The sequence below is a fragment of the Antedon mediterranea genome, chromosome 1, assembly GCF_964355755.1.
Source record: "Antedon mediterranea chromosome 1, ecAntMedi1.1, whole genome shotgun sequence".
In the NCBI taxonomy this organism is placed as follows: Eukaryota; Metazoa; Echinodermata; class Crinoidea; order Comatulida; family Antedonidae; genus Antedon; species Antedon mediterranea.
Window position 1 is genome coordinate 31,444,890 of NC_092670.1, and position 27,241 is coordinate 31,472,130.

A 27,241-nucleotide genomic window follows, 5' to 3' on the forward strand; every position below is an offset into this window, starting at 1 on the left:
GTTCAAATTATTTCTTTTACTTAAAATGTCTAAACCTGAACTGCGAGGCTTTATTAATAATATTATTACTATTTTTTTTAGTACAGTAGTTTTTATCGTAAATAAGTGTTTACTATTTTTATGCATTAGTGTCCTCATTTATAAATTATAAAATCATCACATTGTTAATGAAAAACATTAATAAACTTAAATATTAAATAACTTTTACACACAAATTTGCTGCTTAATATTAACTTATATTTATATCATAAATTTTTATCTCCATAATATAGAGTAACCGTAATTTATGCACATTTATTATTTAGTTTGCCATATGTATTAAAAATTAGAAATATTGTAACTTTGTACTTCGTGTATTCTCAAAAGGATATTAAGTAAGATACTAAATATTTAAATATTAAAATATGAATTTATTTATTTACTTACAGAAAATGAATATTAATGATTATGGCTTTCATTATTGAGGAATTAATATTGATGTTTTATCAGCCAAGGTGATTTAAAACAGAATCAAGTTTAATGTATTGATATATTCTGTGTTGGGATATAACACTAGTCTTGCCATATTGGTCTAGTTATGCATTTTTTGCATTAAATTACTATGGTTTATGTATATGTTAATCTGCTACAATTCAAAATGGTTTGGTGTTTCTGGAATATGTTGTAGTACCATATAATTGTAGGGGTAGATTTTAATTAATACACATCTCTCTATGCTGAGTTTTTTTCAGAGTAAATTCACTAGTCCATTCAAACTCGTGTTAAAGAGAATAATTGGGTATTACATTAAAGCCAATAAAGGCATTAATGTCAAGTTATAAAGTAGGTCGCCAGAAATTATCAGAAGAAGAATAAAAATTAGAGAAGTTCTATTTTATTCGCATATTTCATATTGGTTTACAATTAAACATTGTAAATTGTGTACAATGGCGATAACGTGACTGTTACTGCACCTGTACAATGGAGGAAACCATTGAATATGTGCCTCAGTAAAATATGTGCTGTATTGGCACCCGATTCCCAGTGCTGTATCTCCACATACAATCTATTTCCGAAAGTATTAGAGGAATTATTGGTAATACAGCATCTCATTTATATCACATGTGGTGCCTGTATCATGTAAGGTTAGGTTAAGGGTTAGGTTACTACTAGATACAGTACATGTGAAACACATGTGATGTTGTATTTCAAAATATATTGCTATGATACTTCGGAAATAGATATAATACCAAGAATCAGCTGGAACCTGACCAATAAGCATGTAGTGTTCATCAAAGTGTAAGGAAGTCAAATTCCCCTGGTCATTCATGTTATCCTTACACCCCATACACAACACCCCCTCACTTCTTGTAGATACTTAGTTAAAAGGTCAAATCCAAGGCAATATGAGTTTTAGTCTACAGTACACTCTAGTACTGTTTGTGTTAAGATTTGAGCTGACAATGTTTTGATTAGTAAAGCGTCACATAGATCAATACAATGAGCACTTACGCAGAAATCATTAATAAACCTTAATGAAATCGAAGAGGTGTTAAATTGAAACTGTCTAGATTAAACTTCATTAGTGCATTCCAGGTGTAGGAACTCGCGGATGAGTAGTTCCCAGTGGGACTAGCAAATATCTGTCTTGTTATAGATTTGTTCTTTTTGAAACTTCATTGAAAACGACTCAACTGCCATTGCGATTCTATCAGATGTGAAGTCATATTCGGATATTTTTTATCTTACCAATATTTTGACTAGTCTAATTAATCTTTTTGAAAGAATAATATTAATATATCAAAAAAAGCAGAATTTAGTTAGTTTATGTAAATGATAACTGTTGTTATTATTAATATTTTATGGACAATAACATTTAAACAAATAAGCATTTATTTCTTTCATTTTAAAATTAAAATTAATACATTATTAAAAGAATATTATATTAAATCATAATGTATAAGATGGTGATTAAATTATGAATCAATTGGAAAAAAATCCAATTGAAAAACTTGTATTTTGGGAAGCTATACTAATAATAAATATATAATAAATATAACAAACACATAAACTTCCCATATAAAACATTGTTGTGTTGCTTCTATTCTTTTTAAATACATAATATCATATCATATATATCAATAACAAATTTAAGTGCATTACAAAAGTACAACTAGTACAATACAGAGATTTTCTTTTGTTTTCACATTGTTGGTGTCTTTGTTTATTTTTATTGTAAAGAATTTAATGCCTAATTACAGACAAATGATTTATGGTTGAATTTATGAATCCCAGCCTTATTTGAAATTAAGAAAATTGAGAAATTGGTCGCCTTACTACGTTATGTAAACAATGGTATCTAGATTAATAAAAAATAATCAATTTGTTAAGTAAGACATCTCATTATAATATTTAACCATATTTAAAGCTGATTAAATGCTTATTAAGCAATTAAGCTAGCATACACATAGTATACATAGTGCCTTAGGAAGTTACTGGTGCATGGAACAGTCCAGATTAGATGTTTTCATCAGTCTTATGTACTAACCGTAAACATTTCCAATTATTAGTGCTTACAAACTACCCTAAAACATCTATTCCTTAGACTCTTTTCTTTACCATAGAACATTTTGAGACTCCTTTTTTTAACAAACTATATTATCTAGTTTTAATCAAACTCAAATGGTTTTTTTTTATGTAGGTCTAATGATCGTAAAATGAAGGTTCTATTATTTTTCTTTCTAAGCCATAAAGTTTTACATGAGACAGATAGTGATATTTCTGATGGCTGTATAGCCATCATAGTGATTAAAAGTGTATCAATTGCCAATTGTTTTATTCTGCACAGCATTTTCTATAAGCTCTTAGTACATTCTAAATTCAACCCTACCCCCACCTTGTTCCTTTCTTAATGAAATAGTGTCTGTGTATCATTTGGCAACAACTTGTTTTCATTCTAGGAAAATTTCCCATTTCTATATAGTTCATAATTTATGCTACTGAACAAAATCCACCATATTACCATCCTGTTTTATAATGTCATACTTCTTTTTACATTAAAAATTGTAATTCATAAGAAAAACCTATCTTGTAAGATTAAGAATGAAGCTATAAAGTGACACACAAATTTACCCTAAGTAGATATTAAGGTAGCAAAAGTACACTATTAAAAACAGATTAATAAGTAAACTGATCATGTATAATGTAAACATTTCCTTGTAACTCAATTGTATATATATGCTATAATACCATGAAAGCTCCAGTGGTCTAATGGTTAGGACCGCAAAAGGTTCCGGGTTCGAATCTCAAGGGAAACTTTTCTTTTCTCATCGTTATCGTTTGAAATTAATTCTCAGTATCACTGGACGTTTAGAATTTATTCTGTGCCTTTGATGTTTATATTATATATTTATTTTTTTGCAGACTTGATGACTTAGTTGTTGGCGCTCCACTTCATTACAACCGTAAAGAACAGATCGGGGGCAGAATATACATCTACATAAATGACGGAGAAGTAAGTCACACAACTTATTATAATGTTATCATCAATCTTGTTTAAAAAAAAACTGGGCTGACACTCGTAAATAAGGAAGCAAAAAAATAGATAATTAAATCTTCCCTAAGGCATCAGTCAACATCACATAGTTCAACTCCTATTAATCTTAAAAGCGAAAAAGAAGACGGGAAATGATTTTTCCCCAAGGCAGTCTTCCGTCATGCACGGTGCGTAGGCTCAATTTAAACCGATTTATATTATGTTCTCCACTGGCCGCAAGGGTGAGTCATATTGGTGTGTTGTTATCGGTAAGATTCAATTATTTCATAAATGGTTTATTTCATAATATTGAATAACAAGAACATAAATCATAAATCTCATTTATGATGAAATATTTACTAGAAAAAACATTTTTTTAATGGAAGCCAAAACAATAAAATATATCAAAAAGTTACCACCTAAATCACCTAAGATGAGTCTCTAAATTTAAATAAAACATTTACAATTTTTTATAAACAAAATCATTCCTTGGTAAGCAAACATCAAATTATACTAATGAAAATAAAATAATAAAATTTAAATTTAAAAAAAAAACCTTATTTACTAAAAAAAAATATAGAAGACAGACAGTCAATAAAAGACATCTTTATATCTAATAATTATTGGTGTTTATTTGTGCAAATTCCAAAAAAATATGTTTAACATAACACACAATTGATATAAAGATTATCAATAAAATACTTAAAAGTTGAAATTACCAATTACAATATTAAATTTGAACTAATAAAAGAAAAAAAAAAAAAAAAATTCAAATATAAACAGAAAATGTAAAAATGTATTTTTAAAAGATATTTAAAACAGTCGAGGCTCTTGCCATTCCTAATAAAAGACCATGTTTAGGAGCAGCACATTCAAAAGGTAAACTATATATTATACTAATAATATAAATAGAACCATAACTTTAACAAGGCCATATAGATGGCTGCAGTCGCGTGCTTAGTGTTTACCGACCGACCAACCAACCTACTAACTGACCGAAATTACTGAACATGTTTAAAAATGTTGAAATGTTTAAACATCACTTTTGACGTGCTCGTATAACGTAATTTCGAGTTGAAAAGTAAGTCAAGAAAACAGAAATCGGGCAAAAAGAGTGCGCAATAACATTTAACGCGCAGTGCGCGCGCAAAAATCTGTGCACTCATGGCAATTTTGTAAACGCTTAAAATTGGCTGAAACGTACTCTTATTTCATCGAAAATAAATTTAAAAAATGTTAAGCGCGCGCACGCATGCGTTACATGCGCTACGCACGTAATTGTATTGCCATATGATGATTTATGCCCTGAAATTTATGAGTACCAAATTTTATTTAATTGTGATATGATTACAAACGTGATTTCGTTAAATCGTGCGTAGACCTCGTAATTTTTTATTGCGCACCGTGAAAACATAACCACATCGATTCCTGGCCATAAGGAATATACTGTGAAAAATTGACTTAGCTAGATTAAACTGATATCAAGATAAGGTCAGAAAGCGATAAAACGCATAGTGATACCGGACCGACAGACCGACCGACCGACATAGTGAACTATAGAGTCGCTTCCACGCGACTAAAAATAGAAATTCATTTAAGTAAACTTAGGATATAGAAAGAAAGTCAACAAAAACACCTGCGAAACCACAAATTATAGAAACAAGAGGATTCAAATTGGGAAGGGGGAGGGCTTATTAAGACCTTTGAAATTGACGACCGACCGTGCCATCCCTAGTCTCTGAATACAGACAGACAGATTACATAAATTTGGTGAATTTAAAAACAGTATGATTAGTATGCAATATAAGTCAACCAATCAATCAATCACTTGTCAAAGTTTTTCTAAATATATATTTAGATTTATCGACTTTGGTAACATTTCACTTAGTGCATGATAAGATACAATATTATTACATCATAATTGGAGACTTACTGCAAAATCAAGATCGAATGTTGCCATCTGCCAATCATTTAAAATGTTCCCATGATTACATGCATCTGTTCAACATCCCCCCTTCCTCTTTTCAAATTAAACTGGACCTACTTAATATTCCATAGATTTGAACATGTGGTTTTTATATTAAGAGAAAAAAAATGTGAAATTGAAAGTTGAAGAAATAAATTATATTATTGCAAACATTTTTACAAATCGATTTCTAGATTTGACACAACTTGTGAAAGTTTTTTTTTTGTCTTGTGTAGGTTCGTCCCACTTTTATTATCATACTCTGTTATAAAAATTATATTTTTTAAACATATTTTTTCCTCTCGTTTATATCTTACAATGTTAAAAGTAATTGTAATAAAAACGTTGCATTCATTATTTTACATTTTAAAAAAGTAATTTAAATATATAAAATAATTAACAAAATGCCTAATAAAAGACGACAACTTGTGAAAGTTATTATATATACATCATTCAGTTGTTCACCCAAAAAGTTCAAATATGTGACATGAATTTAAAACAAAATTGACATAATTGTGTAACAGAATCCAATTGGTTCCAAGGACTTGACAAATAATCCAAACCATACTCAATACATATCCAAATAGTACCTCCATAAGAAGTATTTATAGGTGATCACAAAATCGAAAGCCTGGTTGAGGAATTATACGCGCCTTTAATTTCTCGCTACCCTTTCTATATAGTCAATTAATGAATTGCAAGTTTGTGTTGTTCGAACCAAATAGAATTATGTAAACAAAATTCAAAAATGTGATGTTCACATTTGACATTTAGATGATGAGTCCAGTTGCCCTTTATACACACACACTTTTGACAATTACAAAGATTTCAGTTTGAAGAAACTAAAACAATTATTTCTATTTTGTTTTTAATGTTGCGTATCTCTAAAATCTGATAGTTAATTTTTTTTTATTTGGCCTAAATTCCTGCGCACAGATCCAGATTCTTTTGTTGAGATGTCACAATCTGATGTAGACTGGAAGGGAGGACAAATCTTTAATCATCAATTCAATACTGAATGGTTTTTAAAAATATTCTCCTCCCCCTGTTACAGAATGTTGTTCAATGTCCATACATAAACTCAAATGACTGTTTGGCCTTTCGCTGACATTTTAATACGTTAGTGATCTTCTAGCCGTGTGTACGCGAAGGGAAGTCCGAGACATTGAAACATGTTCACTTAACCCTTGACTTTATCACTTAAGTGTGGACATTAAGTATATACTTATATAGTCGTTCGTCTGTTGATATCAATTCAGACTCTCATACGTTTTAATCCTCTGTTAGTTTGTTCTAAAATAAGATGAATGGCCGATGTTGTGTTGAGTTACATGTTCTGTGTAGGCATACATATTTGATGGTCCAGTATCAATCATTATTAGTACAGTTAGTTAATTGCAATAACACAGATCCTGTGTATAATACGGTCGGATTGTGTAGTCGACAGAACCGAAAGATTGATTTTGCTAAAAGCATCCGAATATTAAATATGTCTACAGAAGATTTGCCCGTAGGTAACATTAAGTGCATAAGATAGACATGAATCTAATAGAATAGAAGATGCTTTGCAGATAGATGTCACCATCATGTATCAGCAGATATTTCAGTTATTCATGGACATCAAGATTTAAATTGTGGTGCTATGAGGTGTCAAATGCCCTGACTGGTGATCCAAATGCAAAAAAAAAATAAAAAATTTTTGTTCTCCTTCAGTAGATTGATAAACCAAAAGTATTACGTTGTAGACTTATAAATGTACCTAGAATTTTTTAATTTTCAAAAACATAGAAAATGTTCCCAGGCCCCAATCCTCCCCTGCTGTTGACAAAGATCGATCATCATTGTTCATCCACTCAGCATCACGCCCTCAATGATTTGTGGTCATTGAGCATTTCTACTTCTTGTTGCCAACATCATTAGTGTGTTTCTAATTCTGATTTCAATATTATACCTTTACAAAATAATAAATGCTACTCATGTGTCTAATATTTCAACAGCCTTGGAATGTATAATTCACAACAAAGTTTCATCTATGTGGTATAGAAAACATAAGTCACTGCCTTCATAAATATTTTGATTAGTTTACATGATAAGGTAGCATTTCTATTGAACTGGAAAGGATTCTGAACAATGTTGTGTCAGACTCTAGTAATACTATTATGGTACTTTATATTTATATAGTATTTTTGTAAAGTTCAGCTACTACTGTATATTGGTTGCCATATTTGGAGGAAACTAGTACATTTCAACTGCTAATGTAGAAAACGCCAGCTAATGTTGAAACAACCGTTAATGTAAAACAATCCACTGCTAATGTAGTAAAACCTCCAGCTAATTTAGAAACAATAACAGCTTATGTAATAAATCTTCGAGAATTTAGTAAATTATTTAATATGTTGAATTTCATGCAATGAAGGTACATATTATTTGGTCATATGTTTGCCCTATTCTGATATAATTACACTTTAAACAATAGCACAAAAATATGAATCTGGTGCGACTCGTACCCACAAGCGTCAGATCATACCTTTAGACCACCAACAGACTGACAATTGAATACTTACTACAGTATGAATTAGCTTACAGTAGCATAAAATTACAATTACATAACATCTCAACAATTAACATAGTTTACATTATCAAAGATTATAAAATCAAAATTTGGCTTCAATAAAATCAAGTTTATTCACACATAGTTATTTTATTTGTTTAATCCACCTCCTGCCTCCCCTGACCCCCTCCCCCACCACCCCAGAAAATCATTTAAAGCTATTTATATCAAAAACACAGCAAACATATAACAGAGCCTTCCTTTTTAGGGTATACGGTAATTGTTAAGGATCTTTACCACAATAATGTTATGAAATGCAAGAGTTCTGTTTTGATAGCTACATTATATGAAATAAGATATTTTTTATGACAATACTATCTCATACAATAAAACTAGCAGTTTTTCTTACAACAGAACATCAACATTCACTTCAAAAACTTTAAATGAAATTCAAATCAGTTTAATTTAGATTTATTTACCAATTTAAAGTAATATAAGCATAGTAAAATATAGTAACGAATGTCACAGACAATTACCGCAGCTATTTGAGATAATTAAAAAATATTCTGGGAGATATTAAGTAAAATATTCTGCTTAACTGTAACAGGGATTTGAAGTACAGTACTCTCAAAATAGAAAATCTTTATTGCAACTCATATATCATATAGTTAGTAATACTTGGTAATAGAGATGAAAAGATATTAAATATAGATAAACAAATTTCCACAAACTTTTGACAATATTTTCAGTTTTCTGTAATATTTAAAATTGTTTTTTTTTACAAAGCCAGCCTACAAAACTAATACTGTAGTTAAAACATACCGCTTTTAAAATTCAAATCATTTTTTTTATCTTTTGGTAGATCTTTACTGTCTTTATATATATATATTTTTTTGTATGATATTCAAATCATATACAGTAAACTTATTTACTTATGTATTTGTTTCTTTATTCAATTGTGTACAATATCCATTCATTCACTTTATGCTTCTTTCAGTAATTCTTTTTGTTCATCTATCAATGAGTAGTATATACAAGTATTATCTCAAAACTTTTGCAAATATATGGTATGGGATTATCCCTATATTGTATTAAAAACAAATTTACCAAAGTTTTGTTTCTGAATGTAGCCTAACTTTAGGGGATAGGATTATTCTCAGACATGGAACTAATCTCAGTGATAATTAATATCCTCTTTTAATGTATTCATTCAAAACAGATTGTCATTGATTTAAGCACTAAGCTCTGTCTACACTATCAAACTTTATGCCCATATATAGACGTGAAGATAGAGTATCACTACCATATTTGGATATATCACTACCATATTTGGGTATATCACTACCATATTTGTGCACGTATCACAGTTTTTTTGTTAAACTAACTTGATAGTGCAGAGAGATCTTCAGGCAGCCAGTCAGAACCAACATTGACAGTAATTTATAAAAAAGGAAAGTTAATCTGTCCCATGGGATTATTCTAGAGCATGAGATTATACACAGTGATAATATATAGCATTCATAATGTCCTCTTTTAGTTTATTCTTTAAATTTACTAAAAATTGTCATTGATTTAAACTCCCTTAGACAGTCAAAACCAACATTTACAGTCTTTTTTTAAAAAGAGAAAGTTAATCCCACCTATTAACTGATTTCACCAACAGGGTTTGTTAGGTGGTGCAAACAACAAGTATCAGGAAGCTATTAATGGACCATTGGATTCTATGTATGGCATCTCCATAGCGAACCTTGGGGATTTAAACTATGATACATTTCAAGGTAAAGAGTATGTTATGCATTTAAATCATGTTTTTACCATAATATTGTTTATAGATTGAACAGAAAAAAAATATTTGTATCAGTTTATTGTAACTATATTCTGAACCAGAAGAAATTCTGGGTTATGAAAAAGGCAAATAAAATAATTGTGTAGTTATGCATTTAGGATTTGATTTTTCTTTTGTGAGGTGTTAAAATTTCTTAAAAGATTTAACAATTCTTTCAAATTTGTTGAGAAAAAGGAACACGAAAATAAATAAATACATTTTTTGAAGATGCCCTACTCTAACATGATTTGTACCTTATACTAAGTACATTGAGAGTACTTTGGTGGGACTTCCGCAAATTTGTTTTTTTTTCTGTCAGAGTAAGGCAACCATCTGACCAATTACTCACAAGCTACTCCACAGTATTTACAAATAATTACAATCATTTAAATGATTATTATTGATAAATAAACACACCAAACATCCTTGGTCTTGCTCAAAATGTTTCATTTTAGAGTCAGAAAAAAAAAGGAAAAAAGAAGAAAATACTTTCACCATAAGTGCCTATTTTAAATTAGTTATTATTTCAGTTTTGAATATGTTTCATGCTGACTTTTGAAATTAACTTTATTAACCTTTAGATGTTGCGGTTGGTGCACCATATGAAAATTATGGGGAAGGAGCAGTATATATTTACATGGGAAGCAAGGATGGAACTGTGGGTAATCCTGTACAGAAAATCACGCCTCAAAGTTTAAACGTAGACCTGAAGGGGGCGCCCTTCCCTAATAATACATTCGGATATTCGTTGTCAGGAGGGATGGACATGGATAACAATTCATTTCCAGATTTGCTGATTGGTGCTTTTGAATCAAATGAAGTTATTTTATTACGGTTAGCAAATTTCTTTTATACAACTTTTTACAGTGAGCTTTTTGACACTACTACGACTAAATAATTAGTGAAATGGTGCTTCAATCCAAACATAAACTTTTACAAGCAGATGCGTTGTTTCGTGTTGACACGAAACAAAAGATTTTCACTGAAAACAGTTCCACAATCCTTGATCATTCCACAAAAGCGCAGCATTAGTCTAGCACCAAAAAGCATAAAATAAACACAATATAGCATTTATATCTTTAGCTAATTTTGCACTCAACAAAAGGACCTATACTGCACCTTGCTTAACTATTCTGTGTACATACACCATATCAAGGAGCCATGAGATTTTCAACTTCTTTAAAGGTGTATTTTTTGTCAAAGGCATGATATGGTACTGCATGCAATTCAACTTTGGTTGGATACGGAGGAGCAACTCATAACAAAATATACCGAACAATAATTTATGTCAGAATTGTACTGAATTGCACATTTTCCGTTTCATACATAATCTTACCATAATACTACATTATATAAAGCTTAAAAGCATTAATTAATTGATTTTTTTTTTCTATTAATTTGATCATCTTTGTGCTTCTAGGATGAGGCCGGTCATATTGCTAAAACACAAACTAAATTTAAATCCAGACACATTGGTGAGAGAAAATAGTGTTTGTAATGCACTTCAATTAGATCAACTTTGGTGAGTATATTGTAAACATTCAGATTAATAGACTCTATTTTTGAATGAATAAATGATATTATTTATAATCAAAGTTTATAAGTGCAATGGAGCAAATCATTTCATGAGATGAAAATTAGTGAAAATATAAGAAATTTTTATCTTTCACTGAATGAAATAGTTTGTTCCATTGCACGGATATAAAACATTCATTGTTTGGTTTATAACTCATCTTTTTTTTGCGAGAGGTCAAGGCTTAAACGATTTGAAACATGGAGTAGAATGATTAAAGATTTAAAATAATGAATAATTTAATCAATAAATAATATAAATTCATCAAATTCTATCATCAGTATTGTTTTTACAACCTAATCATCTTATTGATTTATTTCATAGCAGTTTTCCCATCGTATAATTACATATCTTTTAAACCATTTCAAATGCAATTCCATTTTAGGCCCATGGGAAATACAAAATGAAAACAAATCCAAAGTGGTCCATCATTAATTGTCTGTAAAAACATATTTCAAATGATGTTATCACTTGCTGTTTAGCTCACTGTGGGAAGTTTGCTCACTTGCAGATTTAGCATCGTAAATTATAGTTCAACTAGAGTTTTAGACTGGTTTTTTGTATTGTAAATTCAAATTCTATTTTATTCTACCAACAAATTTTAAACAATCGTATGTACAATATTATAATATTAATAAATGTAATTTTTGTTTTTTCGATAAGTGTTTAATTGGTTGGCCCATGTCAAATACAAAATGAAATAAAGTGGTCTATCAATAATTGTCTTTAAAAACATATTTCAAGTGATGTTTTAACTTGCTTACTGCGTAAATTATGCTTTAGCTGTAGTTTTAAATTGAACAAAATTATGAAATTCAAATCTATATATTTCCACCAAAATACATAAATAAATAGTATGTAAAAACAATAATTATACTATATAAATATATACGAATATTTTTATATTACAACATACAAATTGAGAATATTAACATTAAAGTATTAGAGACTCATGATAGGTTATCCAGTGATGTGACCACAAGAAATAAAGTGGTACCATTGTCACAAGAAAAGGGAATTATCCCTTGTGCAGGCCATAGGGTTGTCAAAGACCTCTGTGAAAAAGTGGTCGGGTTAAAACCTTACCAAACGTACTGGTGGCTAAGGACCTGTTGTCATATAATGGTAGGACACAAACCCACGACCTTTACTTTTATAACATTCCATTTTTTTTCAGCTTTACTGTTGAAGTAACATTCTGGTACGAATGTGATGGGGAGTATGATGAACCAGTCGGTGAGTAACTCTCACCCCTCTGTTAACATGTAGGGGCCTACTAATAAGAATAACAACTTTTTCAAATGCAGTATTTATTCATTCATTAAATCTTTTATAGAAAGTCAAAATTACATATAAATTAACAAAAAAAATTGATTGTTCATTTGTTGTCTATATCCTTTACTATAGATCATGAATAGAATAAAAATCTGAATTATTCCTATTTTAATTTATACTAGCTACAACAATAAACACTTTATGAATGTTGATATTAAATATTTTTGTAATTCAGCCAAAACCAATTTATCTTGATACAGCCTACAGTAATAATATTGAATTAAGCGGTCATTTATTTTGGGTGAAGATATAAAATTTTAGCCGGGTTAACAGTAGATTTGAATTCAGCACCCAGAAATTACCCTAAAAAACATGTTTCGTTGCTTTTAAAATGAAATGCCTAGATCATTTCATTTTCCTCAAATTTTCATTAGTCTGTAAATCATGCTGAAGGAACATTTCTATTTATAGATATTAAATTCAGTTTACATGCAGAAAAAACAAGATTAGATCTAGGTCTTACCTCCAGAGTAAGCTTCTACAAGAAAAATGGTATAAGCACTGATAGTGATTCTATAACAAAATCTGTTCGTCTTGGAGGCCGCATGGATGTCGTAACCAAATCGTACACTCTTGTTTTTAAGGTAAGATGAAGTTCGAATAAAATTGGCCTTATAATTGATAGAATCTAGTTTAGTAATGCTTTATGTAGTTGTTGTTAAGCTCTGTCCAACCTAGTTTGATATAAAAAAGTGCAACATGCCCAAATAGGGTAGTGATATACCCAAATATGGTAGTGGTATGACATCATCATCAAATGAATTAAATGTATCCACATATGGTATAGTACATTATGATTTTTAATTCAATGTGAGTTTATTTCATTTCACGAAATTAAAACTTATGCAGTTGAGATTTGATTTAAGTTTGGTATGACATTTCTTGTAATGTAATGTTTGCGTTGTGCAGATAACTAATTTAAAAAAAAACATTTTAATCAGAAGACAGAAAAAATAAGAAAAATCTTAAAATCTTGTACAAACTGAACACAGGAAGAGGAAACCATCCATCTAATATTGACATTTAGACCCGACAGATAGCTAAACCTAAGGATGTAATGTCTTATGGATTTGTGTGCTAAAATTAACAACTAAACCTAAAAAGTTCAATCACATTGTCCTTCAGAGTGGATGTTAAGCTGCTGTTCCTGTGTGTCACATAAAGGACGATTAGAAATGTATTTGGTAGCCAGTCTGTCAATAGATTCTTGGTACTGTATCGTATTGAGTATCATAGACAAATTCCAAGTATCACACATGTGTATCAACGTCAGATAACATCAGCTGTGTCATAGGAACATTGTCACATGATTCTGTATTTAACATTTTAACCTAACCTTAAAAATAATTTCATGATTGATACATAAATTCACATATGATGTATATGTGATGCTGTTTCACACAATGTGTCTAAAACTGCACTAGTCAAATACAGTGTAACACTATGTCTATGGACCAAGAATTTGGTGGGTCTGTCTAATACTTGATAATTTGCAAGAAAAAGTACTTTTGTAAAAGCAAAAAAATTTTGTAATAAACATAATATGATATTTGGCTTTATTTTATTAAAGGATAACTTAATTGATATTTTGAGACCGGTACCTGTGGAACTTAATGTGTGGTTGCCAGAAATTGTACCAATAATGCCAGAAGTTGGAGATCCTGTTCCATCACTCGCTTCCTTTCCAATTTTGGATATCAACACAGTCACTCATTCTATGAAGAAAGTATGTACAATTTATATTTTTATTTATGTTATAAATTTTGAATAACAATGCTATTTGTATCAGTGGCTAAGTAAAACAGGCAGAAACATAAAGAGCTTTTAGTCAACGCTATCATCAGTGCAAGTGTATCGTTATGTAATATATTTTTTCCTTGGAAAGTGGGGGTTTTTTTTGGGTGGGCGGGGAGGGGAGGGAGGGTGTCCTATTTTTTTCTTTATGTTTTTTCTTTTGTTTTTGGTTCTTTCAATCCTTTTCATTTTGTCCCTTTTGTTTTGTTCTTTGTATTTTTTTTTTTATTAAAAGAAAAATCTTACTTCAGTATATTTTGAGTGAAAGTTGATACTTGTTGGTATCTAACTAGATTAAATGGCCATTTAATTGAACAGTACAATTGTTTTCTAATTCCAGGCAGATTTCAAAAAGGATTGTACAAAGGATGATGGGATATGCACAGCCAATTTACAAGTAAATGCAACATTAGCTCTTCCAAGGTGTGTCTCCATTTTGTACTTTTTATTTTCATTTTATTTTTGTTTCGGAATTTACATCTGTAGATTAACAATACAATTGATCTTGAAAATAAAATGGATATACTAACTCTTTTTTTAAATGTGTGTATCAGGGGTGATGACGGCATTTCTGTGTTCAGAGTTGGTGAGAACTTTAAAATAAACTTAGATCTACAAATCAAGAACATGTTGGAAGATGCATATGAAGCCATGGTTAAGATTTCATTTACACCTGTATTAGAATTTGACAGTGTGAGTATTATAAAATTGAGCCATTTCTTGTATGTCTTCAAAATAAACTGGATTGTAAACGGTTTTTAAATTACATTTGAAACATGCTTGTAAGCATCTTTGGGAAGAAAAGATCCACAAACACTTTGGAATGATGATTCGGTGTGTTTTATCTTGGATAATAATATACTAATACAGTCAACTCTCTCAATGCCAGACACCTTTGAGTGGCCAAATATGTCTGGTTTTTCAGAAAAATCTGGTATTCAGAATGTGTTTTTAGTGGAAAAAATATTTATTCATCCTTTATTCACCAACAGCAAATATGAGCAAACAAGATAGCTTTTGCTAAATTCAAAATGAATTTAGGACTGCTTGGTATTGTGAGATTTTTCTGGTTTTCAAAGAGTTCGCTGTTGGGAGAGTTGACTGTATATACAGTAATATACTTACAGTGACGCCAATCTGATATTACAATAACAAAAAAATTATTTTAAACATTTCAGGATTCACTGGGCATATGCAAAACAACAGAAACTGAGAGAGGATCAATAATTTGCGACATTGGAAATCCATTTGGAAAGGGTGAAGTGAGTCTGCATGATTATCTATCCTAGCATTTTTTTCTATTGGCAATCAACAATTTAGTAGAACTTAGGACACCATCAGGACCAAACAAAATTTCTCCTTAATAGGGATGTCCTTAAATTATGGATTGGCCATAGTGTTGCCCCTCATTCTTTCATGTAAATGTGTCCCATCAATAGAGGTACAGTATCCCAAAGGAAGGATACTAAATTACAACTTACCCTATTCAGACTTATTTGTCTAACATTCCTATGATCATTTGTATCATTCGATACTATGGGTCATACCATGAACATCGCTGTATTTTTGCTCTGTTGTGTCTCGTTTATTTCATTTACCTTCTCGATTACCCTAACACAATATCCCATTAATGATGATCACGAAGTGTTTTGGAGTGAATATGGATGCAATGCCAATTGTGACAACAATTTTCACCAAACTTTGTTCAAAAACGTGAATTTTAGCAGTATTTTGTTAATTTATATTTTTTATGTGCACAACCCCAGGCAAGAACCATCCTGTGTTGAGATTGGGCCTCTGTGGATAAATAAAGTTGAACTACTTAAATTACATTTAAATACTAATTATGAACAAACTTAGCATCAAAAAGAAACCTTTTTTAATTGATAATTAAAAACATTATTTTGTCTGATTATATTATTTTAATGAAAACATGAAAGTGTAGCTTGGCTGTATAATGAACTGAATAATATGACCTATTATGTGTATGTCTGCGGAAACAAATATTTGAAGAAGTATCTGTGGTTGCTTACAGTACACCTGTCATTTGTTTAGACCAGACAATGGATGGGATGAAAGTTGTGAGTTTTGAGGTTATCACAGTCTAGACACTTACGCCTACGAAAATGACAGGAAAACAAAATACTGTACAGTACAGTTTGTGAATATTAGTCTAAAATAGTCATGTATTGGGAAAGAGGAATTGAGTCCCTACACTTGATAAAATAGCTGTGTTCATGTAGAAGTTGAATCCACAACCAGCCTGCAAATAACTATGCATCATATTATCAAAAACATTATCAAAAACTTCCCAGAATGCAGCATTTTGAAATTGGCATTGAGAAAATGAATATTACTGAAATTATATCAGATAGAGTAACATAAAGTACACCTATTTGAATCAATTGGGGACAATTAATATACAATGTAATATATGTTATATTATATGTATATTATAGATATTATTTGTCTTTAAATTGTTACATGTTTCACTCATTACAGATTTCAAGACGTATTAGTTTCCTTGGCAACCAAGTACAATTGGATCAAGCAATGTTGGTATTTAATGTGTCTGCCATGACGTAAGTTATCATTGGAATTAAGCTTTTTACTACTAAATCTGCCTTGATATGGAGTAGATGATATATTTTAATTTATTTTGGTAGTTAGTGCAGGTTTGAAAAAAGTTCCAATTCAAAAAGGGAGGTTGCAACTCAGTTGAACACATTTCTCTTCATTTGTTTCCACCCACATGAATTACAGTTATGATATATTACTGTATATCAACAAAATTGTATTGTACAGTTTGATTTATGCAACACATTTACAAAATATTAAATGATTTCAATTAACTGAGCGTTTGTTTTGCACCAAGGGAGAGAAAAAGCTTTCCCCTTCTTTAAAAAAAAAAATACTGTACTTGCTTTTGAGTACATATAATTTATATGTATAGTGTATAACCCTGCTTTTTAGGTTGGCCTATCTACTTTTTATGAGTTTTTTATTTAGCTTCTGTTAAATACACCACAAATCAAAATCAAAATCAATCAAATCAAAATAAACATTTATTTCCTACAATTGCAGTAAAGATAGAAGCATAATCTATAACAACAACAAAACGTAATAATAAGGTTTAAAAAGCCAAAAACAGAACAAGTGACAAAAAAATGTAAAATTATGTATCTCATTACGTTCATTAGAGAATCATTAAAAGGATGCCATAAAGAGAGAATTAGAAAGGCCCTAATTGTGTGTTTCTCCCACCCGTTGTCAAAGACTTAAAATCTGTCCTTTTAAAGTGACACCAACTTTATTAAGATTAATATTGATTAACACACATTGTGTGTTTACTTATCTTTCAGTACTAGTAATGAGACAATGCCGGCAGACAACTTTCAGATGTTGGTGGCACGAGTTGAAAGCCTAACAGATGTGGTTCTGTCAGCGTAAGTTCATGTAATTTTTAACATGCAACAATTACATCATCTAGAATATTTAATTTGGTATATGATTATAAAATGTTATTGTTATCAGCAAATAATTGTTATATTAGAGTGCAATACAGTATGTGAACAAGTGTATTCCCAAGGGGCATAGATATTAAATTTAGGATTGGGGATGGGATTATGGATTGCAATTGACATTGGATTGAACTTTTTGTGTCTTTTAAGCCTAGAGCATATGATTATTTTCATTTTTTCCCTCAACAGAAAAAACAATGTTCCACAATACCAAGTTGGTGGTCAAGTTATCGGTGAAAGTGCCATGAAAAACGTATCAATGATTGGAACTTACGTACAGCAAAATTGGACGGTTAGGAACATTTTAAACAGACTCTCTCCGATTGCTATGACGCATTCTGTTTCATATAAGTTTGTTTTATCACAATCTTCGAATACAATTTGTTCTGTGTTTTTTTCCCAGATATTTAATGAAGGTCCTGGAATAGTTCCTGAAATTCAATTGGATATACAGTTTCCATATGAAACAAAGAATGGCAAATGGCTGCTGTACTTGACACATGCCCCTATCATTATCGGGGCAGCAAATGGCACATGTCTGCTGCCCCCAAACAGTGTCGATGAACTTAATCTTACGGTAATGAGTCGCACAATTTTTTCATTGGAAAGAAATTTTACATTACTTTGTATGGTTTACAGTTACCTATAATATTTTATAAACTAGAGGGCTAATTTTTCAAATTGGAAAACACAAGGTTGTCATGTACAGTATATACAGTTTGTTTAGATTAGTTTTAAAGATCATTAATTGTTATGTGGCCTATACTGTTTTCTATGGATATAAATTCTGGAATAAAGAGATAAATGTGTACATCCTTAACTCATTAGCTATTAAAATGTACTGTAACCATTGTTATGAGGTCAATAATATGTATGTTTTAATAATCATGATTATGGTTCAATCTGCCAATCGCTTGTGTTTATCTTTTATAGATTTTTCCCACTTCTTCTGCCTAAAAACAAAGAATCAAAAGAATTCAAATTGTTATTTCAAACTAACAAACTTTCTTAACAAATTTCTTTCTAAAATCTCAAGGTGTCAACCCTTCCAGAAGATGGTAGTTTACCTTTAAAGGAAAGGCGTAGTAAAAGAGATGCCATTCAAGATACAAATATTCAGGAGAGTCCCATCAATCTACAGCAGTCGGCGTCATCTGCCACAATGGTCCTTGTAAGGCACTCAGTTGATTCCATTCATTTTTTAGAACAACCCTTAAGACAACACTATAAAACATTAAACATACTGATGTCATATCACTACCGTATTTGGGCATATCACACTTTTTTGTCACATAAAGTTTAATAGTTTTAAGTTCTGTCTTTACTATCGAATTTCAATGACATAAAAATGTGATGTGCCCATAGTATGGAAAGAATGTTGTCTAATTACCACCAAATTTTTTATCTTCATTATTTGAGCACATCACAATTTTTTTGTCATATTAGTTTGATAAATGTAAACAGAGCTTTACACCTTTAGAATATTGTATTTTAGTGATTTAAATGATGAGCTTCTTACCATTTACATCTGAATTCAGATCTGAAATGAAAATGTCACTGCCTTGTTCAGACAGTGCATTTTGTATAAATCTGTATTCAGTATCCTTCTTCACATTGTCTGTGTGAAAACACCTTTGGTCAATTGTGAAACTTAAATTCCATAGATTCTAGAAGATTCCCTGAGATTAGACCCTGTAATTCTGATGACAAAATAATAATTACATTTTGATAGCTTATTTATGATTAAAGTGCAGTGAATTTAGTTCCAAAGCTTAAAACTTGATCAAGTTGTAGTATTGTATCATTTTTGCCTTATCTTTCTCAGACATTAAATAATTGACCGTTATAAATTATGTTTATCAATTTTAGGAATGTGGATCTGATGAGGCAACAGCTAGGTGTTTCACTATAACGTGTTTTATAGGACCATTAAAAGGTGCTTCTAAAACCAATGTTATACTTAATTCAAGATTATGGAATAGTACATTTATAGAAGTAAGTCATTTCATTTCATTCTATAGTGGTAAAATGCCAGGCACTGTTTCCAGGGGCGTATTGTAAAGTATAATAATAACAGATTTCATGATATTTATGCTTTATAAAACCCACTTTATTCAGACAATTATATGACAATAATCGCCCAAAACACATCAGATGCTATCGAGACTTTGAGAATCAAATGTTCTGGGGAAGCAGACCCCTGCCCCCTTGAAGGATGTATTTCTCGCATTTAGTGGCTTATTAGTAGAGTAAAGTACAAGTAAAATGAGAAATTTATGCACTATAGAGTTTTGACCTTTGTCTAATATGTCAGTCTGCATGCTATAACGGTATAAGACTTGATTTTCTTTTTTATCTCGCCGAGAATAATGACCATTTCTCCAACCGGGAATTTTTTGAGAGGGTGAGATCTCAATACACAATGTTTAGCCAGGACACTTTCTTCGTATCTTCTCTGCAAAAATTATTCAGAAATTATTATATTATAAATGTGAAAGTATTTAAATTTGTTGTTTTCATTAATTAATGATAAATTTAATAATTACCTTTGTAGCAATAGAGAAACAATAATCTTTCTTGTTGTTTTTTAGGATTATAAAAATGTTGACACTGTCCTTATAAAATACAAGGGGATGGTATCAATTAAAAATGGTACATATATAACCCAAAAAACAGAAAGAAATGATAAACATACGGTAAGTATGTACTAAAGTACTTTGTGGTCACTGCAAATTATTATAACATTTTTAATTTATGTATGTAAATGGTGTGGTAAATACTTGATGTTGATTGTTTTTATAAATAATTAAATACTAACTTTTGTAGGAACTGGTTTTATTGTTCTGAATTGTAGTGGAGCTGTATCTTGGTGGTTAACATGCTTGCCTTCCAATCCCAAGGTCCAGGGTTCAATCCTGACCTAGTGCCAGGGTTCTCACCACTCTTTCAACTCAACTCCATAAGCCTCAAAATGATAAATTAAGCTAGTTCCTCGCATATGAAATATGAAAAAAATACCAAATTCACCATTTGCTAGAATTCATATTAATAAAACTCATCTTCATTCATCCAGTTCAATGGCTAGTGACATTAATTAATGGTACATATTATGTACTAGTCCTTATATATTGTTTTTAATACCTTTTCCTTTAGCTGTTAAGTCTGCCAGTATGGTGCAATATTTATGTATTGTCATGGGCGTGTTCTAAGTTATCAATTTGCTCCATAATAGGCTTACTTCCTTGATAGTTGTCACGGCAGTTCATTAATGTAGTTACTTTCCTCTCTATCCATCCGGTTGAATGCAATGCACACATTAGTTAAAATGCATAACTCAACCACTCAGCTATTGAGTCCAACAGTCATTCGTGCACAATTACTTTCAACTCATAGTATAGTAGCCTGTCGGAGTTTACTGTAATATTTTTTTTTAACTTATTCTTCTGCTGTTTTCTCTAGAGTGGTTTTCCAATGCTTCTTGTTTAAATCGGTTTCTTATAAATTGGGGTGAAGAAAGGTCAGATGCATAATTGATAACGACACATAATTTGATATTAACCCCTACTTCTGTTCATAATCACAATATTGTGTAATGTTTTCTCTGCCTCCTTCATCCATTTTAATTATTCAGCAACATTTTGTCTAATACTTCTATCAATCACAACTAATTTATTCCATACAACTAAAGATATATGTACAAATATGTCATAAAAAAGTTATGGGAAAGGGAACTCAAACCAAAGCTTTAAAGCACAGACCCTTAAAAAACAATAGGCCCAGGGTAATAAGAAGTCTTGTCTTGTTTGTTCTTATTTTATATAGTTTGATACCATTTAAGTTTCTTAATTACAATGTTATATGGCCTAGAGATGTATCCCTACCCACTCTCATGTAGAATTCACTGCTATTTTGTCTGTGTTGTAGGCGTTTTAAGTTAAATCTTCTTTGCCTCATCTATCTAGTCGGACCAAACAGACACATGGTTATTAATTTTAATCTCTGATGCTCATTAATCAGTTCATGTCCTCTAAATGATGTTATCATGTTTTGAAAAACATCTGGCAGAGTTATTGCAAATTAGTTTAGTGGTTTCGATTAATTTCATCGTAGAACGCTGCCTGCTAATTTATAATTTCAAGAAAATGAAAATTTAGATGTGCTGTTGCAATATAAACACACTGTTGTAAGCGCAATGTTGTATGTTTACTAGAAAGGTTAAATAATGTTTTCTTTGACAATACGGATTTAATAAGTTTATTGTCTGTTCCAAATTATTAATGTTATGAGTTGTAGCTTCGTGGTTCAGATGCTAGGCTACCAGGGTTCTGGGTTCAAGTCCTGTTAGATGTCAGGATTTTTTTCTCATGACAAAAAATAACGGCACTCCCAAGAGCATCTTGTGTATATGCCTATAAAATGGTTTCCCCATGTGAACAAGATTCTAATAAGAAGAATAGTGAATGAATTCACTGATGGTTATCCTTGTCAGTTTACTTGGTAAACCATGACTATAAACAATGTAATTTGGATTTTCTAATATTGTCATTTATTGGTAAAGTTAACTTCCACCTAAAACAATATCCAATAAAAAAAATGAGTTGCTATTAATAACATTTTTATAGGCTCTTAATATTGATGATTGCAAGTGTGATGTTAAATTTTTGAATATGAAGCGTAAACATATTTTTTTTGTAAAGCTAATCAATGTTCTTTGCATTATTTTTTATCTACTTTGTTGGATTTTAACAATAATATATACTTCTATGTTTAGGCTGTTTAGATAAATAGATATTAAATAAGTTCAATTTGTCCTTTATAACAAATGTAACAAAAATATATTAAAATTATATTGTATTTTTGTTTAAACTTTTATGGTTTAGTAACATCATCATCTCTTTTCATTTGTTCCCTCAGTTACGTATGGAAGTAAAGCGTGATTTTGATGAGGTAATACAAAGTAAGCCGATAGCGTGGTGGATCATTCTATGTGCCGTAATAGGCGGCATTATATTACTTATAGTTATTATACTATTACTATGGAAGGTAGGTTTAATATGATAATGAAATTATGATAATTTTTATAAAAGCATGCATTTTTTTAAAGTGGATTTCTCATTATGAATAAGCGAATAAGAAATATTTTTTTTTATAATTACCTTCATTTTAAATATATTGGTTTTTTTTTAATTATAATTGTGTATTGCTACTTTTTGACCATAAATTCTGATAATTGATATGTGCACTCTGTTTCAAATGTTATGTATAAATACTGAACCTACCTTTGTTGGTTTTGAAAAAAAGCAAAACTGAAAAAAACATTTTTTGTTTTAAAAAAAAACAAGAAGAACAAAACGTTTTAGTTATACAAAGGAAAACAAATTCAGACAGAATTTGTTTATAATACTGACTCTAGAATAAGCCCAAAATGGGATAAAATCTCAAATTGATTAAAACATATAATGGTGCCCAAATATATAAACTTTCATGTACAGTAGTCCTACAGTAGATGTTTCCCTTCTGCTCATTATACCAATAAATATCTAATGGATTTTCCATGACTGGTCATATATTCCTGTAAATAATTTAAAGATATTTCTTGAATTAATTATTACAATGTATGAATTATTAATTGTAATTTTTATTCTTTCTTCTTTTCATAATTTTGCACTTCAGCTCGGATTTTTCCGTCGTGATGCCTCATTAGTGGGTTTCATTTGTTGTTTACATCTGTATTGTAAATTTGTGAATGCAAATCAGCTACTTGGTTATAATGCTTCTATTGGCTGATATCTTTGAATATTAATTAAACAAACCATTTTAAGTTATTGCATCTTGAATTATGTTTATGCTACTAAACTATATTTTTAGTTCGGTTTGATTTATTTTTGGATTTTATTTTTCTAATTTATGGACCTAAAATGAACAATTGTTTTACATAAAATTTACAGTACATTATTTTTTTTTTATTATCAAATCCATCCATTAATAAAATATTATCCCTGCCAAATACCTACTGCCAGCAATACCAATACTGCAACCAATACCAACCGACTAATTCCTGTCACCAATACCAAAATACAATACATACCAACATACCTACTGCCAGCAATACCAATACTGCAACCAATACCAACCGACTAATTCCTGTCACCAATACCAAAATACAATACATACCAACATACCTACTGCCAGCAATACCAATACTGCCACCAATACCAACCGACTAATTCCTGTCACCAATACCAAAATACAATATATACCAACATACCTACTGCCAGCAATACCAATACTGCCACCAATACCAACCGACTAATTCCTGTACCAATACCAAAATACAATACATACCTACTGCCAGAAATACCAATACTGCCACCAATACCAACCAACCAATTCCTGTCACCAATACCAAAATACAATACCAACATATCTATTGCAACCAATACCAACACATTAATTTATTTATTATTATTTATTTTATTTTATTAAGTTGTATTTAAATTTGCTTTTTATTCTATTTTGAATTGGTTATAATTACTAAGTAATAATTATTTAATTAAGCAATGCAAACCATGCATGATGCATGAACTGGTATTCTGAATACAGAGAACACTAGTACATAAACAGGAATAACTACCATACTGAAACCATCCCAATAAAGAACACATTGTTTGAGTCAGGGACAGATCCAGGGGTAGCGCTGGGGGCCACTCTTCCACACCCTTCTTGAGAGCTAATATGAAATGAACTACTTTTAATATCTATTTTTATCAGAGTTAGTGCTTCCCCTGGATCCACCCGGTTAGCCTGTGGTACTGTCATGTAATGGTAGCTTTTTTTTGGGATGGTATTTCATTGAAATGATACTATACAAATGCTTTATGTGTAACAACAATAATCCACAGTTTCCATAAATCTGTCTCGTTAAAACCAAAGAGATGTAACAAATCCTTTCCCTGGTTAAGCTGCTTTCACATCATGTTCAGATTGGGTGTCCGGCACCCTCAGTAAAATATCGCGCAAGGTCATTCAAGCTCACAAAAAGAAACAAATTGCTTGATCTATTGCTCCAAATTCGGAGCCTGAATTAGATATTGATTCAAATTGTACTATTTTGGTGTGAACAATCCTATGCTTTACCACTGACCTATTTTTTTACTATAATTTTCTCGGGGCACTGGACCAAATCTGGGCTCCATGTGAAAGCAACTTAAGACCATGATATTGCAGCAGTACTCTGTTCAGTTTTTAACTTTAAAAAATGTCAATCCTAAATTCAGCAAGAGTTAAAAAGACATATTTGCAATCATCATATGAATTTGAAATACTTTTTACCACACTATTAGACTGTTTATGGAAACTAATTTTCAATACTAACACTTTCAATAAATAACCTACAGTATTTTTTTTCTGTGTTTGTAACGATCACTTATTCTTTTTTCTTTTTACAGTGTGGTTTCTTTGAACGAAGAACTATGAACTACAAGTATGCGTCAGTAGAACAAAAACCTGGGAAAAATGGAAGGACAGAAAAGACTTATTTACCAAATAATGAATTCTACAAAACGTAAATCCAATCAGAATCAGATGAAATATTGTGCCAAATACGTATTGTAACTTAAGTTAGGTTTTTAAAAAAAAATTTAGATTCTAGAGAAGAAATTGAACAAGATGTATGTTTTGCATAAATTGTTATGTATTGATCTGGAACGTCAGATGAAATTTGTTAAATTGTAAATGAACAGAATGAAATTTAGTTCCATACATTGGCCTACTGGAGTCTTGAATGGTAACCAAAGCTTTACAGGAGATCAGCGAATAAGAGACTTCTCCTGGTAAGAGACCTGCTAAGAGAGACCGCTCCTGATAACTGATAAGAGACCTACTAAGAGACCTCTCCTGATAAGAGACCTATTTATAGATTTATCCTGCATCTACACTATGGTCTAGTTAACAAGTATGGAAGGCCAACTTTAGTAAAGTCTCACCAAGTTTAAATTTCATTTTGTTTCTTTCATGGGAGATGTAATCTCCCTGATCTACCAAAAGTTTAATGGAAGACTTGATTTGAGATAGAAATTATTATGATCAAAGAGTCATCTGGAATAAGTTGAGAATGATTGAGAACCAGTAGTATAAACGTGATTGATTCAACGTTTTTAAAGCGTGTCACAATGATGTACTTCCAAACGTCATTTAATGCTGCAACCGCAGACGATAAAATCGTCTGTTGTGCTTCAACGAAGATGTGTTCCAAAGGATCTATGTACATGCCAAGCTGCATCAAACTTTGTGAAAGATGTGTGATTTGTAATAGTGTCGGTGCTTTCTATAAATTTATATTTCTATAAATGTGAAGGCTAAATTAAAAGTTTTAATGAAATACTATTATTTTAGAGCAGTGTAGAGCCAAAAATTGGTGTATTTTATGTCCAATGCTGTTTTATATGTATGAAATTTAAATAATTATTGGAAACTTTAGCAAATACCAAAAACTTTTGACAATTATACCTGCTTGCATTGTATATTTTTATTGCTTTGCTGTTTATTGCAGGAATAAGTAATTTATAGATATGTTTGACAAACCATATTATTATTATTATGAAATATGAATTATCCTATTTGTTTATAGATTTTAAATTGTAAAAAAAAATATTTATTGATAAAATTGTGAGAATAATTGTATTTTCATCAGTAAAATATCACAAATATTATGTGATATTAAATTGTATGTATTAATTAACGGTAAATAAACTCTACAACAAAACATATGTCTCACTAAAATAATAACAATTGCCTAGGCCTAGTCTACACTAGCAAACTTTCATTTCACTGTTGTGCATGAGTAAAAACTGGAGTAATTTTGTCCATATGCAGAATGGATCACAAAGCCTGTTACCTGAGTTCATAAAACCTCTTCAAACTATTTTGTCGAAAAGGTGCATGGTTTAACTTCTGCAAACTATTTTCTGAGGTTTTCCACCAAACTTAAAAGCTTGAGTTTGCAAACTAAAGTTTAATATTGTACACTAGGCTGCACCAAAACTAATTAAAAGAATCCTTGGTACAAGCATGAAGCTCTGTAATTGTACAGCTCCATGGTACAATGGTGTGTATGGTGTATTGCTCATTTTTTTAAATGATATAAATATTGGTAAGAATGTG

General features: G+C 30.6%; 1 protein-coding gene across 2 annotated transcripts in view; it reads left to right on the plus strand.

The window, feature by feature from the left end:
• Positions 1 to 27,232, plus strand: part of LOC140063663 (integrin alpha-6-like) — a 75,533-nt gene extending 48,301 nt beyond the window's left edge. Inside the window, exons 7-26 of one of the 2 annotated variants that reach the window (XM_072110107.1) lie at positions 3,403 to 3,493; positions 9,695 to 9,809; positions 10,438 to 10,690; positions 11,277 to 11,378; positions 12,607 to 12,665; positions 13,176 to 13,348; positions 14,335 to 14,490; positions 14,899 to 14,981; positions 15,113 to 15,251; positions 15,737 to 15,820; positions 17,061 to 17,140; positions 17,921 to 18,004; positions 18,269 to 18,371; positions 18,483 to 18,656; positions 19,116 to 19,250; positions 19,949 to 20,074; positions 20,671 to 20,775; positions 22,994 to 23,122; positions 23,753 to 23,782; positions 25,528 to 27,232. In XM_072110107.1, coding sequence (XP_071966208.1) covers positions 3,403 to 3,493; positions 9,695 to 9,809; positions 10,438 to 10,690; positions 11,277 to 11,378; positions 12,607 to 12,665; positions 13,176 to 13,348; positions 14,335 to 14,490; positions 14,899 to 14,981; positions 15,113 to 15,251; positions 15,737 to 15,820; positions 17,061 to 17,140; positions 17,921 to 18,004; positions 18,269 to 18,371; positions 18,483 to 18,656; positions 19,116 to 19,250; positions 19,949 to 20,074; positions 20,671 to 20,775; positions 22,994 to 23,122; positions 23,753 to 23,782; positions 25,528 to 25,647 — 2,341 coding nt within the window. In that variant the 3' untranslated portion in view covers positions 25,648 to 27,232. The remainder of the gene's footprint in view (positions 1 to 3,402; positions 3,494 to 9,694; positions 9,810 to 10,437; positions 10,691 to 11,276; positions 11,379 to 12,606; positions 12,666 to 13,175; positions 13,349 to 14,334; positions 14,491 to 14,898; positions 14,982 to 15,112; positions 15,252 to 15,736; positions 15,821 to 17,060; positions 17,141 to 17,920; positions 18,005 to 18,268; positions 18,372 to 18,482; positions 18,657 to 19,115; positions 19,251 to 19,948; positions 20,075 to 20,670; positions 20,776 to 22,993; positions 23,123 to 23,752; positions 23,783 to 25,527) is intronic. The other variant, XM_072110108.1, reaches the window with a different exon arrangement.
• The last annotated feature ends 9 nt before the right edge of the window (positions 27,233 to 27,241 follow it).